The sequence below is a fragment of the Saccoglossus kowalevskii genome, chromosome 2 (genome assembly GCF_978046115.1).
Source record: "Saccoglossus kowalevskii chromosome 2, keSacKowa6.1, whole genome shotgun sequence".
Classification (NCBI taxonomy): Eukaryota; Metazoa; Hemichordata; class Enteropneusta; family Harrimaniidae; genus Saccoglossus; species Saccoglossus kowalevskii.
Genome location: NC_140642.1, coordinates 24,541,306 through 24,555,051, shown reverse-complemented (window position 1 = coordinate 24,555,051; position 13,746 = coordinate 24,541,306). Strand labels below are relative to the sequence as shown.

Sequence of the window (13,746 nt, the reverse complement as noted above, 5' to 3'; positions counted from 1 at the left end):
GTGCAGACCAACGAAAAAGATACACAATGTGCACTGAAGGATTAAAATTTGCAATGAGTTGGGTGGTTTCATACAGGGCCCTGGTTTCATATAAACACAGTCCCTCTATCCCTCTATAGAGGGACTGTGATATAAATTAGGAAAATACGACGGGCCTTAGTCTTACGCAAATATTAGGCTCATTTATTGTGTGGACACGAGCCTAAATACTAGAGTATTTAGAATAAAGCCACACCTACATATGTAGGGGTGTCAAGACCAGCCCTAATTTTAATCCCCAAGTTAGGTCGGCCTAACTACAGTTACCATGCTTTCACTGGAATTGGCATAAGTTGCGCCCGGCACTTAAAAACAATTAAAGCATCCCATATTCTTGCGTTCACGCCAGCAATTCTTACAAGAGGCGTAATTATGTCGGCCACTGAATAGAGCGCACAATGAAGCTAGGCAATGTTCCGGCGAGGTTATCAGAGATGAACGAACTGTCCCAATAGTTTCCCAGGCAAGGATCTGAAAATAAGACAGTATTCGACGTGGCCCGACTAAAATATAACCATAGACCTTAGAAAACAGGTCTATGATATAACTTACTTTTCCTTGTTTGTTTGTCACACTTTTTGTTTTGCTTTTAGCTTTATTCCCTTCTACATGTGTAGAAACCAAATAAGAATTGTCGAATTTTATTATATTCTATTCTATTATATAGTATTACATGTATATAGTATTACCTCCATGATTAGACAAAGATCCTCAACTTAGTTTGTATTACTATTAGACGATCGGCGAAAAGCGAACTGTCCCAATAGTTTTTCCGACAAGGATATCTAATTTAGACAATATTAGATAGTTTCGATATTATCGATAATATCGAAGAAAAACGTAACAAGAATCGGCGATGTCAACCTTGTCATTAGATTTTATTAGACCATGGAGGTAGACGATACTACTAAAATTGTTATGATGACAATGTCTCGTCCTCGTGGATTCGGCTGACCGTACATTTCTGTCTTTTGTGTACTTTATAATTCGAGCAGTAATAACTAACATTTCTGGGCCATGTAAAATCTATACATAGTAGTGTTCACGCACAGTCCGGATATAGAGTCAGTGAATGTGGTTCACGCTACACGAAGTTCGAGCTAAGATATAAGCTTATCTTGTATGTTTGCATATCGGATAGACCAAATTACGTCCACCCACAGGAGGGAACGGTGCTTAGCACGGGCTAAGGAACGCCCCAACTTATTAAAAATATACAAAATCGTCAGTCATTTTAATTATGATTGCCCAGTATAGTAGATAGGAAGGTATATAGAATAGAATAGAATAGAATAATGCTTTATTAATACCGTAAAGAAAGAGTTAACATTTCCTTTTAGGTTTTCAGATTAATAAAGTAAATAATAAAAGTACATGAAATATAAAAATTGATTTAAAAAGAATTCAACATTAGTGAACAATTCAACATTAGTGAACGACAAGAATACTACAGACAAATATTAATAATATAAGAAATATTAAAATACTGTGATATGTAAGTATCACTGTATGTAGCATAGAATATGTAAAAAATATAGAAGAACATGACAAAATAAAAGAATTAGTCTTGTTTAGATTTAACTAAATATTTGCAGAGAGTGATAAGATGGTTTGTATTTGGTGACTGTAGTACAAGTTTAAATTGTTCTTTTTTGTTTAAGTTTTGGTAATCACTGTTAATTTCTTTAAGGATATTATATATGTCATCTCTATGTTTTGTGTACAGTTTACATTCTAGTAAATGATGTAATTCATCTTCTATCTCTTTACAGTGGGTGCATAATCTGTCTTTTATCAGTGTTTTTGGTTTTGTGTACCTTCCTGTTTCTACAGCTAGTTTGTGACTAGTTGTTCTAAATTGTGCTAGTATTTTGATGTAATGTCTGTTATCTATGTGTTTTATGTAATGTTCCATGTCTAGTGTGGTTTTGTATGTACTGTAAGTGCGCAGTTTTGCATCATCTCTTTTATTGTCATTGTTCCATGTGTTAGTGTAATATTCTCTAATTGAAATTATCACTTCTTGTATTGTTATATTATCTATATTACATTTAGTATATATTTCTAAGTTGTCTTCTAATGACTTCAACCATGACCCCGGGTAATTATTTTTCTTCATTTCCTTCAGTGCATAGTATGCCAAGTTGTTGTAGTCAAGAGTTATTAGGTGTTTATAATACCTAACTGCTTGGCAGTATATTTTGGAGATAAGGGGTTCCCGTCCCATTTCCATCCTACAGGCTATTTTGTTTGTCTTATTATTTAAATTTAAAATTTGTCTGCAGAAACGGATGTGATACTTTTCAGTTTCTGTCTTATCCCATGTAGCAGGTTTGAGAAGGACACCCCAAATTTCTCCTGCATATGTTAGGATTGGTAATTGGGTCATATTTAACAGCTTTAATTTAATATTAATATTATTTGTATTATGTAAATATAGTTGTGATTGTATACATTGTGCTTTGTATGCTTTGTCTGCTAGTCTATCAGCTGTAGTTACAATATTACTATTTGACTTAAAAATTACTCCTAGGTACGTGTATTGTTCTTTGACTTCTATTTCTTCTTTTCCATAGGTGAATTTTTGTGATAATATTTTACACCAGTTTTTCCTGAATATGACAATTTTTGTTTTTGATGTGTTGACTTGTAGCCCCCAACTAACTGTATATGTATGAAGGTAATTTAGTGCATTTTGTAGCCCTACCTTTGTAGTAGACAATAATGCAATGTCATCTGCATATTGTAGACAGTTAATATGTTTACCATCTAAGTCTGGTGCTGGCATTTCAATATTTGACAGTCCTTCAATAAAGTCATTCATAAAGATGTTAAACAATGTTGGGCTTAAAGGGCAGCCCTGTTTAACACCATTATCTAGCTTGAAATGTGGTGTTATAACATCTCCTAATTTTATAACAAAGTCCATGTTTTTGTACATCATTTTCATAATGTTATATACTTGACCGTTGATGTTATTTTTCAGTAGTTTATATTGCAGTGCTGTTCTCCACACTGTATCAAAACATTTTCTTAAATCCACAAAGCAGCAGAATATTTTTTCCTTTCTTAATTGATATTTTTTAATAATGGTGTGGAGTGTCAATATATGGTCAGTAGTGCGATGTTTGTTACGAAAACCTGCTTGGTTTGGATGTATGGTGAAGTTACTTTCTAAATAGCTGGATATTCTTTTGTTAATAATACTACTAAATATTTTAGCAATGATGTTGCTAACAGATATACCACGGTAGTTATTAACATCCATTTTATCACCTGTTTTGTGTACTGGTGTTATAACATTTGTGTTCCATGACTGTGGATAAATACCAGTTTCCAAGATGTGGTTATACATTTGTTGTAAAGCTTGTTTCACTATTTTGTTGCTATATTTCAACAGTTCTCCTGGTATTCCGTCTGGTCCAGTTGCTTTATTGTTTTTCAGTTTTCTTGTTGCATGAATAATTTCCTGTAATGTTATAGGTTTGTTTAGTTCATGATTGTTGTCCATTTCTTTCTCTAGCTGCAACAGCCTGTCTTCGATTTCTTTTATTCTCTCAATGGGAGTTGTATCATTTCTACTGATTTTCTGAAAATGTTCAATCCATGCTGTATATGGAATTTCTTTTATTGAACTGTTTTCTTTTGTCTGTATTAATAAGTTTATCTTCTTCCAAAAAGTTTGTACTTCATCGTTCTCATCTGCTTGTTCAATGTTTGATAATAATATATGTTAGTTCTACGGTTATAAAATAATACCAAGTTCAAGCACAGATTGCAGAATAACAGGAAGTAGCACAGAGTCTCATCGTTAAGTTATTTTTCTCAAGAACAATGTCTGTAGATGTGCTCGCGTTGATTGTCATGTCGGGAATGGCATGCCGAAATCAATAGTCATGAATGTACATGTACATGTAATACAAATGTAGTAAATCGTCCAAATGAACAATTAATTCAATGGCGTTTTGGTGCTTAGCCCGAGCACGGTTACTTTTTTAGTAACTGTGATAGGTATTTTTGATGGTTAAAAACCTTTCACTTAGGTAACCGGGATTCGGTCGTTTCCACGCTAGGTTGACAGAAGACACACACAAGCTTCATTCATGTTCCCAAACGATTCTCTGCCAAGTCCCTGGTTTTCACCCGAGACAGCATTAAATCCATCTTTATTTCTTGTCACCCCTTAACCAATTACAATCAGTATAAGAGACTCCAAGGCCTTGCCTTCAAACAAACAACCAATCACATGAAAGTTTTACACATCATAATCAATTAATTACTCGTCAAGCTTTCTAGAAAAACACTACTATATATTGTCAACAATAACTAATATTTATGGGGTAATAGTCTTGCACTAACATTCCACAAAGATACCACCTTAGTTAGAATCGCAAACAAAATTGGTTTAGGATTACAGCTACTGTATTGTATCTTAAAAACTGCAGAGTCATAAGATGTTTTTGGTTGAAATATAAATCATGACATAACCGTGGCCCGAGCTAAGCGTTCACGCAAACTTCGTTAGCCCGTGCATGGAGGTATTTTACCTGCATGGCCCGTGCTAAGGTATTTGACTTCTTAGCCCGTGCTAAGGAGCTGTGCGTGAACGCTACTTATAAACTTGTTGAACATGGATCTAATCTATTTTTATGTTGGAACTGGACGGCATATTTCGAGTTTACCCACAGTCCCTCTATGAGAGCATAGAACTATAAAACACCAGTGGTTTACCGTGACATCGTATACAAGTCAATATAACAACCTAAACTGACATAAAATTTGACACACATCGGTAGCCAGCCTGTTTTGAAATAGGATAATCTTGAGTACAGTTAACCGAGCATTAAAATTCACACATTCCTTGTATACAAATTTGTATCATTTTTTTTTCATTTTTTTTTTCTTCATGCTTTTTGTTTCTTTACTTTTTATGCAGTTATTTTTCTTTTACTAATATCTGATTTGTAACCCTTTTCATCCCCTCCGGGGGATGTTGTGTGTTTAATAGATAAATTAAAATTCACTGGCGTAATATGTTATTATCTGTTTCACGCCGATGTAATATGTATATAATTTTAACCCCCTTTACGTTGGCGTAACGTGTTTACATCTGTTTTTCTTTTACGCCGAAGTAAGTTACGTCATGGAACTATAAATTATAGTTACATGGTCACGTTAAAAGACACAAATCAATGTGTATTTACTTGACACCGATCTCCATCAAGTAGAATATTCTTGATAGATGTAAATATCTTACAAAAACATTGGTGCCTAATTTGTTTAATTAATTACATTTAATTTCCAGTTTTATTCAAAGTAATTCAGATATTTTAGTATAAAAACAAATGCCTCATCTCAGAAAAAAGTGCTGCATTTAGACGTGAATAGATTCATAAATCATGCAAGATACCAGAAAATCTTTGTCGAAGTATTTTGTACAGGTGTCTGTCAAAAATTAATAATTCACTAAAACAAATATGAACTGCCTTTTTATATTCATTGTGTGACAACTCTATTTGTAAAGTAAAAAAAAAAACGCCCTCTATGAATAGCTATCATGTTGCAAGCTCTGCTTTGTAATGCAAATCAACTGAAATACTAGTAGTTAGTTGGTGTCCAGTGGAGCATGGAAGGAGAGAGAAGTCAACAGTACTTTTGTCTCCTGAGAATCAACATCTTTAAACACTGCAATCTTTGTTTTAAAATTATTATTATAAAAGCCCTATCATTATGTTCTAATAGCTGAAACAAATTCCTGTGAATTTTCATTTGTCGAATGAACTGTTTGTTAAATACAGAATACCTATTTTTGAGTACAATTTTCTTTTCAAAATGTGGATGCAACGTTTTGCTTTTTATATATTGTTTTTGGTTTGACAACTTTGGACTAAACAGATTTTCTATTAGCTTCAGATCTTGATCAAAGTTTGGCACCCAATTCATAGGAGTGCTTATATTGATTTTCTGACATTTTGTTTTCTGTAAAGATTTTTGGTTTGCAAATGTGTATCAGACTGTGCAAAAACTCTCTCCATAAGTTGGTTTTGAAACCCAGTCTAGTATTCATTAGAAGATCGCATTGTATCGTGGGAAAATCAATGTTTAGCAACATAAATGTCACATGTGGTTTCATTAAATTACTGTTTCAGTTCTATAATTTCATTTATCATGAGCAAGAATAATGTCCTGTACCAGGACATAGACTGTTCCGCCCAATAGACATATATGTGTAAACTTCTGCAATCAACCACACAAATAGATCTCAAAGTCCCTGTGACGAAGATGTAGTACATCACCACACCAGAGCCATTCTCATTCCCAGAGACCCTTGCGGCCAGTAGAAATAGAACTCTGTGAGAGGTCGCACCAGACCTTCACCTTCTGACCACCTAAGCTACTAGAGATTATAAAACAGTTGTAATCATGTGACATATTCCACCAATTGCGAAACGACAACGGATATTTACTTTTTGGAAATGATAATTTATACTAGCCTACATGGTTCAAAACAACAGTGGTGCTTTGACGCAGCAGTAAAACGTAGTCAGTCACTTGTCAACAAGCTGTTTCAGTCTCGTCAACGTCGTTGGGCATTTGATTACGATATTTATCATTTCATTCGTCTCGCATTATGTCGATCGATAGTGTATTTCGTACTCGTTCACTGGGTGTAGCAGCGCAGGGTATTCCTGACCAGTACGCTGACGGGAAAGCAGCGAAAGTGTGGGAGCTATACGTAGGTAGTAAGTCTGAAAGAACCGAATCGTACAAGTCGTGGATTTGCAATTTATTACGAGAAAAAGGTTGTAAGAAGATCCTAGATGTGGCATGCGGAACAGGGTATGAAACATTGTCTTATTATTATTTTACGGGGTAAATTACAGAACTGGTCGTTGATTTCTAGGAATTGGGGAGAAATATGTTTATTTAAAAGAAAAAAGTCTTTGTTGTTGTTGTATTGCACGTTATTTTCAGTATATGTTATAATAAGAGCAGAATAACCATGTGTAAAAACGCACACCTGTCTAATATGTCAGTATAGCCCAGTCGTTACACGAGTCTCCTCGACCGGCTGGCTGGTTATCATACTCTGTGAGTGATAGACGGGAAGGGCATTCCCGCAAGGTCATTCTCTCCAAGGCCATTCCGATGATGAACTCGACAGGTAAACAATGGTGCAGAACTGACGTTTACTCAGAAATCACTAATAACAGTTGATTGATCATTGTAAAATACTTTATTTTATCTGAAATTCCCTTTCGCGAAAAAGGCATTTTGGCTGTTTTGCATAATGTTTATTTTCACTGATTTTTAATAAGTTGAATCATATACCTTAAAAATACATGTATTAGTAGGTGTATGGTTGAGTGTAAAACTTTCCATGGTAAAACATAGGAAAACAGGTATTTTCAACAGAATCTATTTTCACTGATTCATCTCTTCAGCAAAAATAACGAAAATAAATTCCAAGTGAAACAAAAACTATTATACAGTAATATAGCATTAAGAGTATGTTGACAATTAGGCAGGTAATACTGTATATAAACTTAAACTGAATGCTAAGACATGTATTTCTTTAAATTTATTTTAATATTATTTTAAGATTTATTTTAATATTATTTTAAGAATTGGCCAAATCTTAAATTTTCGAATCAAATGGCTGCTATACATATGTATTGCTCCGTGTCTTTGGAGGTATGACTCGGGTAAACACACAAACAGGGAGGTTCCCATATTTATGGGGTATGTAATTTACAGCAATATGTTACACTTGCATTTAAATTGATCTCAATTCTTTTCAGTGTGGATTCAGTGATGTTGTTAGAAGAGGGTTTTAGCGTGACTAGTGTTGATGCTTCTGATAAAATGCTGAAATATGCTTTGAAAGAAAGATGGCACAGAAGAAAGGAGGCGGCGTTTGATGAATGGGGTAATAGCACTTATCCTAGTGGTTGAGGGACGGTAGTTTTACATTGTACTTTTTACTTGCAACAATGCAAACAAGCAAAAAACATGAGTCATGAGTCATAAAATATTTATCTCATTGTAAAAAGATGATTTTCCAGTGCCACTACTGTAATTGAGGACTGCTGGAAGTTGACTTTTGACCCTACTATCTGATGCAATAGTTAACTTCCATATTGTGATTCAAAATTCAGAAATGGGCGTTGACTACCGGTTATTGACATACCTACTACAGTGGTATTTTATTTTAAAAGCATTGTAATTTGAAACAATAACAAGGTTTGGTGTCAGCTGGCTTGGCTTTGCATTCTATTTTAAACCTTCCATGTATACCTTTCTTTCATTATCATTTGTTGATGCATTAATATACAATTATGTTCCAATATGCTGCAAGTCTGGTGGCATATGTTACTTAGTTTATGAGTGTGACTTTTGCAATCCTAGAGTGGACTTGGAAAATACAATGAAGAACAAGTTTTTGAACTAACTTCCTGAGAAACTAATTTAAAATTGCTTTATTGTCATCTTCAAACCCCCCCTCCCCTTAATACACAGTATAATGTTATTGCCAGGCATGTTTCAATTTGATTAGTCTGTGTGTTTGGATAAACTAGTATGTTATACCTCTTTGCAGCCTTGTTATTTATATATAAAATGAAAATAATAAAATGTTTGCTTTCACTTTTATTTTGCAATATCATTTGGAAGTTAAATAAAAACTGTTATTATGTATATAGTTAATAATATTTAGTTTGAATTTGCATCACTTTGCAGTTGACTATAAGCTCCATGCACAGTCAGTTCCGTCCCTGACAGCTTTGAAATTTTGTGCAAACAAAGTATTTTAGTATACATAAGATATGGAACCCATATTCAACTGATTAAAATTATCAGATAAAAATGACTCAAAAAATCCAAAGCAATGGCAATCATAGTGACACCATCATGGTGTCAGTCACATTATTTTTCAATACACTAAATAGCCTAATAAATGCAGGTACTACAGATGCTTGTACCAAGAAAGGTTTATGTTGTGATTGCCACAAGTTTTTTCCGTCAATCTTTTAGAGCAGTATTTTTGGTTCCAAAGAACATAATTTCCTATTGGCGACAATTCTTAATCCATATTTTTTTTAATTATGAACTTAATTGTGTAGGTTTATCCTGTTTTGTACTCCTGATAATATCAAATGATAATGTATAATAAATATTATACACGTGTAATGTGAATTCACTTTTAATATTATTACTGTACATTTCTAGTGATTGAAGAAGCTAACTGGTTGACTTTGGCTGAAGATTTGGAGGAGCTCCACATTGGTGACTTTGATGCCGTCATCTGTCTTGGTAACTCCTTCCCCCATTTACCAGACTTCGAGGGAAATCTTTCAAATCAAAAACTGGCTTTTAAGAATTTTGAGCACATGGTGAAGCCAGGTGGTATTATGGTCATTGATCATCGTAATTATGATGCCATTCTGGATAAGGGAAGTGTACCACAAGGCAAGAACATATATTACAAGGTATGTTTTTGAAAACTCAGTTATTTTTTTGCGGGACTATGCATGATTACAATGCTCTCATTTGTCTCACTTGGCCAGGAATATATATATTGAGAAATATTATTGCCAAAGATTTATGCATTGTTTGAATCACACGGTTTCATCAACTTGATGTTAAATGTACGCCCCCACGAACCTGTGTACTGAGAGGTTCCTTACTTGAGCTCTGTAAAATGCTTACCGGTAGAACTGATTGGAAGTGTCTATAAACACATTCCCAATATATGATGCCAGTAGCATTCTGCAGTGAGTATATATAAGAGAATGGTGGCATGTCAAAATGCCAAAAAGGACACACTTAAATATGCAGACGTTGAATAGCTATAGCTATGTTGGTGGGGCAATGGCTGAACAACCAAACCATGGCTAGTGAAGAGGTTCATGTTGTGACATCATAGCATGACAATACTGTAAAACATGTTGAAAAAGCGACATACTATTTTAGCGAATTGTGGTAAAATGATGTAATAGCAAATCTCTTTTGTCTTTGTTTTCACAATACTCATCTGTGGCCTGCCAAAACAAATGCGCAGTTATCACCTCCATAAAAACAAAGAAAAACTGTCAAGTGTAATAAGGAAGTGCTCCAGATTGTGTTGTTTATAAAGTGTGTGCGGAGAAAAAAATGTTTGGTCGCCATTTTGATTTTATAATGAAGTCATTAGCAACATCTTAAATTAGCAAATTAGCTCTCTCGCTAAAAAGACATGCTCGCGAAAAAAAACATGTTTTACAGTATATGCTGATAAAATATTTATGTCATGTTGTGTCTCAAATGACCATTTTGAGTGGATCCCATGAAACTATATGCACCTTATTGTCATTTAATTTCTTTGCTCTTCAGGGAACCTGTACAAAAGATATCAAGACATCGGTATTATATGTGAATGGAAGACCACATATGATAACATTGGATTACACTATAGATACAGAAAAAGCAAAGAAACTTCTTCAAGACGAAGGCCACCATATGAGAACATTTGTAGATCTAGAGTCTTACAGGTAAATAAAAGCACATTCTGTGAATCCTGTATTGTAATCACACAATTCTCAATACAGACCACTCACCACAGATTAACTGTTTTGGAAATGTATGGCAATTTTTATTCTCCCAACTGGACCAGGGGTTCATAGATTGAGTTCAGTCAATCAAATCGCAATGCTCCATTGCCAAATTTAATCTCCTGTTTCAGGTCAAATCCCTTTACTGTAAATACTTTATTTTCGCTGAAGGGATGTTTCCGTGAAAATGAAATCTAGCGAATATACTTTTTTTCCTGTATTTCACATTAAACTCATCAAAAATCAGTGAAAATAAATTCCACACAAAACGCCCAAAAAGCCTTTTCAGCGAAAATAAAGTATTCCCATGGTGTTCTGGGATTTTTTTTATATAAAAGTACTAGAATATTGTATACGTCTTTGTTTTCTACCTTGTTCTGCGACTTGTATACAGATCAGGTGACATAAATGATGAAACGTTACTAAGAAATTTTTGACTACAAAGGCTTAGTCTAAATGCCATATGATTTTACAAGTTAGGTTGTACATCATGCAGATCTTGTGTACACCTGCCACAATTACAGTATGCAAATTAGGTGAGAACAATGACCAAGCATACATGAACTCCATTAGCATATTCCATTTTGAAATAGGGGCATGGTCACCCTTTCTCATCAAGAATTTTGTGCAGAACTTGCTTAATTCTTTCAAATTACAAGAATTTCTTAAAATATACATGACGTATATCTATAGATAATTTTAAGGCTGTAGCTTTCAAGTCCAATAAAGCCCTTGACTCGACATTTTATCTTGGGTTGGACTTTATATCACAGAAGAGTCCTTGTATTTGGACTTTATCTTGTACTTCACACAGTTCAGTTAGGTCAAGTAGAGACAGTGTTCTCCCCAAAGCGTTTTAGCGTAGCGGGGCCGCTACTCCATTATTTATGCCGCTACTCTGAGAGATTGCCCGCTACTCTGTGGCATTTCCTGTTACTCTTTCTTTTAGCTTGTTAATACACGTGCGAATCTGTTAGTCAGCGTCCGGTACTGTGAGCCAAATCAGGTGTGAATGGAAACATGTCAGTGATTACGCAAAGACAATGGACTAATACAGCTTCGTACTTCGACAATAAACACTTTCGCCCTATTTAATTGGGGTAATAGCGAGTATTTTCTCAGTAGCATATTTGGCTGGAAGAAGCAACGATGTCAAACAGCAGAAATATTACGTTGTGGTTCCGCGTAGAACGCCCTGCTGGGCCCCTGGTTGCGAGCGATAAACCCACCAGCAACGCGGTCACCGGTACCCCTGTCGGCAGTGGTACTAAACGTGTCCAAAATGATGTTACAACGAAAAGTGCAAAAAAATAAACTCTAGATTTGATGCACAATGGACAACAAAATATACGTGGCTGAGAGAAACATCCGATGGCAAAGGTAAAAAAAGTATTTATTTGTAGCGTTTTACTTGGAAGCGAGTTTTGACCTAGTTTAGTAAATTTTTGTATGGCTTCATTTTTTGCCGATCGTCGAAACATTTTTTTGGAAACGACCTTCTTTCTGGAAGTTCAAAAATTGTTGGCTACGATTTATCAAAGTAACTAATACTAGTATTGTGTTTTGAAATAGTTGGGTAAAGTTTATCGTGGCAATTTTTAAGTTTAGCGACTTTTCAAAATGGTGGCAATTTGTTTATTTTCGTGTTGATCGTGACGATATTTTTTAAATACAAGTATTGATTCGCTCCTATTTCTTATCTTTTAGGAATGCTGTGACACATATGTGGAAAATTCAACTTAAAAACATCCAGAAATAGTTCTTTGGTATGGAATTCTATGCCATGTATAACTATTACGAAATATGCTATCGATAAACACGCACACTTGGAGATGCACAAGAAGGCCATGTCATTTAATAGAAGTGGGAAGCGAAGAAAATCACTGCGTTCTCAAAAGCTGCAGATCACTGGGCTTCCATGAAAGTCCGAAGAATCAACATTACATAGAAATCACACAGCAGCAGATTCATTTAATCTTCTACATAAATTTGTTAAAAAATAAAGACACATTTTCATCCATGCAAGCCTGTCATTATTGTTTTCTTTATCTTCAGACAAATGCTAATGATATGTAAATTATATGCAAATTAGCCGCCACTCTGATACATTTTTCTGGGGAGAACACTGAGAGATGTCAGTTATACAATTAGTACATGCACTTTAAACGAGCATATAACTGCCAACATTTTATTAAAGCACAAGAACAAACTTTCCTAATTGCTTGTTATAAACTAAATTTTTTTTTTTTTTACTTTCAGCAAATTTCGTCTATCCTACTATCCACATCGCTTGAATGCATTTACGGAGTTGTTGAAAGAAGCTTTTGGCTCTGATAGCAAACATGCCGTATATGGAGACTTCAAGCCACTCGGTGATATTGAATGTCCTGCTTATTACGTACACGTTGTGGAGAAACCCTGTTAAAACAGGGCCAACATCAGAGAACTGGTCCAAATAACCGTCAGTGTTCAACCCACGAGGTGCTTCCAAGATTATTTATCTACTGTGTGTTGTAAACCATATGCTCTATTAGGACACATGAATCAATCAAACTCTGTAGAGCTTCCAAGTGAATACCGAATTTAGACGATCATTGATGTTTTATAACTAATAATCAGAGGTGACAAGGACATTACCCCTAGATATTTTTTTTTAGATTTGCCAATATATACACGCACATAGCCGAATTTACTGATGCAGCCTCACTGGTCTGTCTAGTGCATGGCATAATGCTAGCACATAGCCCAACATTGCACCTTTGGACCTAACCAGCAATAGTCAAATAATACAGCTGTATTGCAATTAGTGACGGCAACATTGCTTACAATGCATATGTATTGTCAGCCAATTGGCTCTTAACCATAAGAAATCATGATTTCAATCAATTGCATTGTAAATCAGTCTGTCTATAAATTGAAGAAATTCGCCAAAATAGAGTAGTCATCACAAATCCTTCCTGCATTTAATCAGTAATCCATCCAAATCAGTAGCATGTGTAAATAATTTGTAAGGCAAGGCTAATTTAATCACTGGGTTTAAATTACTATAGACTACTGAATTAAAGATTATGTACGCTTGTTGGTTCGTTCAATGGCACACACTTTTTAGATTTGTGTG

The 13,746-nt window shown here is 34.7% G+C and overlaps 1 protein-coding gene across 1 annotated transcript; it reads left to right on the top strand.

Annotated features, from left to right (window-relative positions):
* Positions 1-6,547: 6,547 nt before the first annotated feature.
* Positions 6,548-13,707, top strand: LOC100378448 (glycine N-methyltransferase-like). The gene is made up of 5 exons (XM_002741302.4): positions 6,548-6,879; positions 7,842-7,969; positions 9,268-9,527; positions 10,411-10,568; positions 12,888-13,707. The coding sequence occupies exons 1-5, from the start codon at positions 6,671-6,673 to the stop codon at positions 13,051-13,053; spliced, it is 921 nt and encodes a 306-aa protein (XP_002741348.1). The 5' UTR covers positions 6,548-6,670; the 3' UTR covers positions 13,054-13,707.
* Positions 13,708-13,746: the final 39 nt, after the last annotated feature.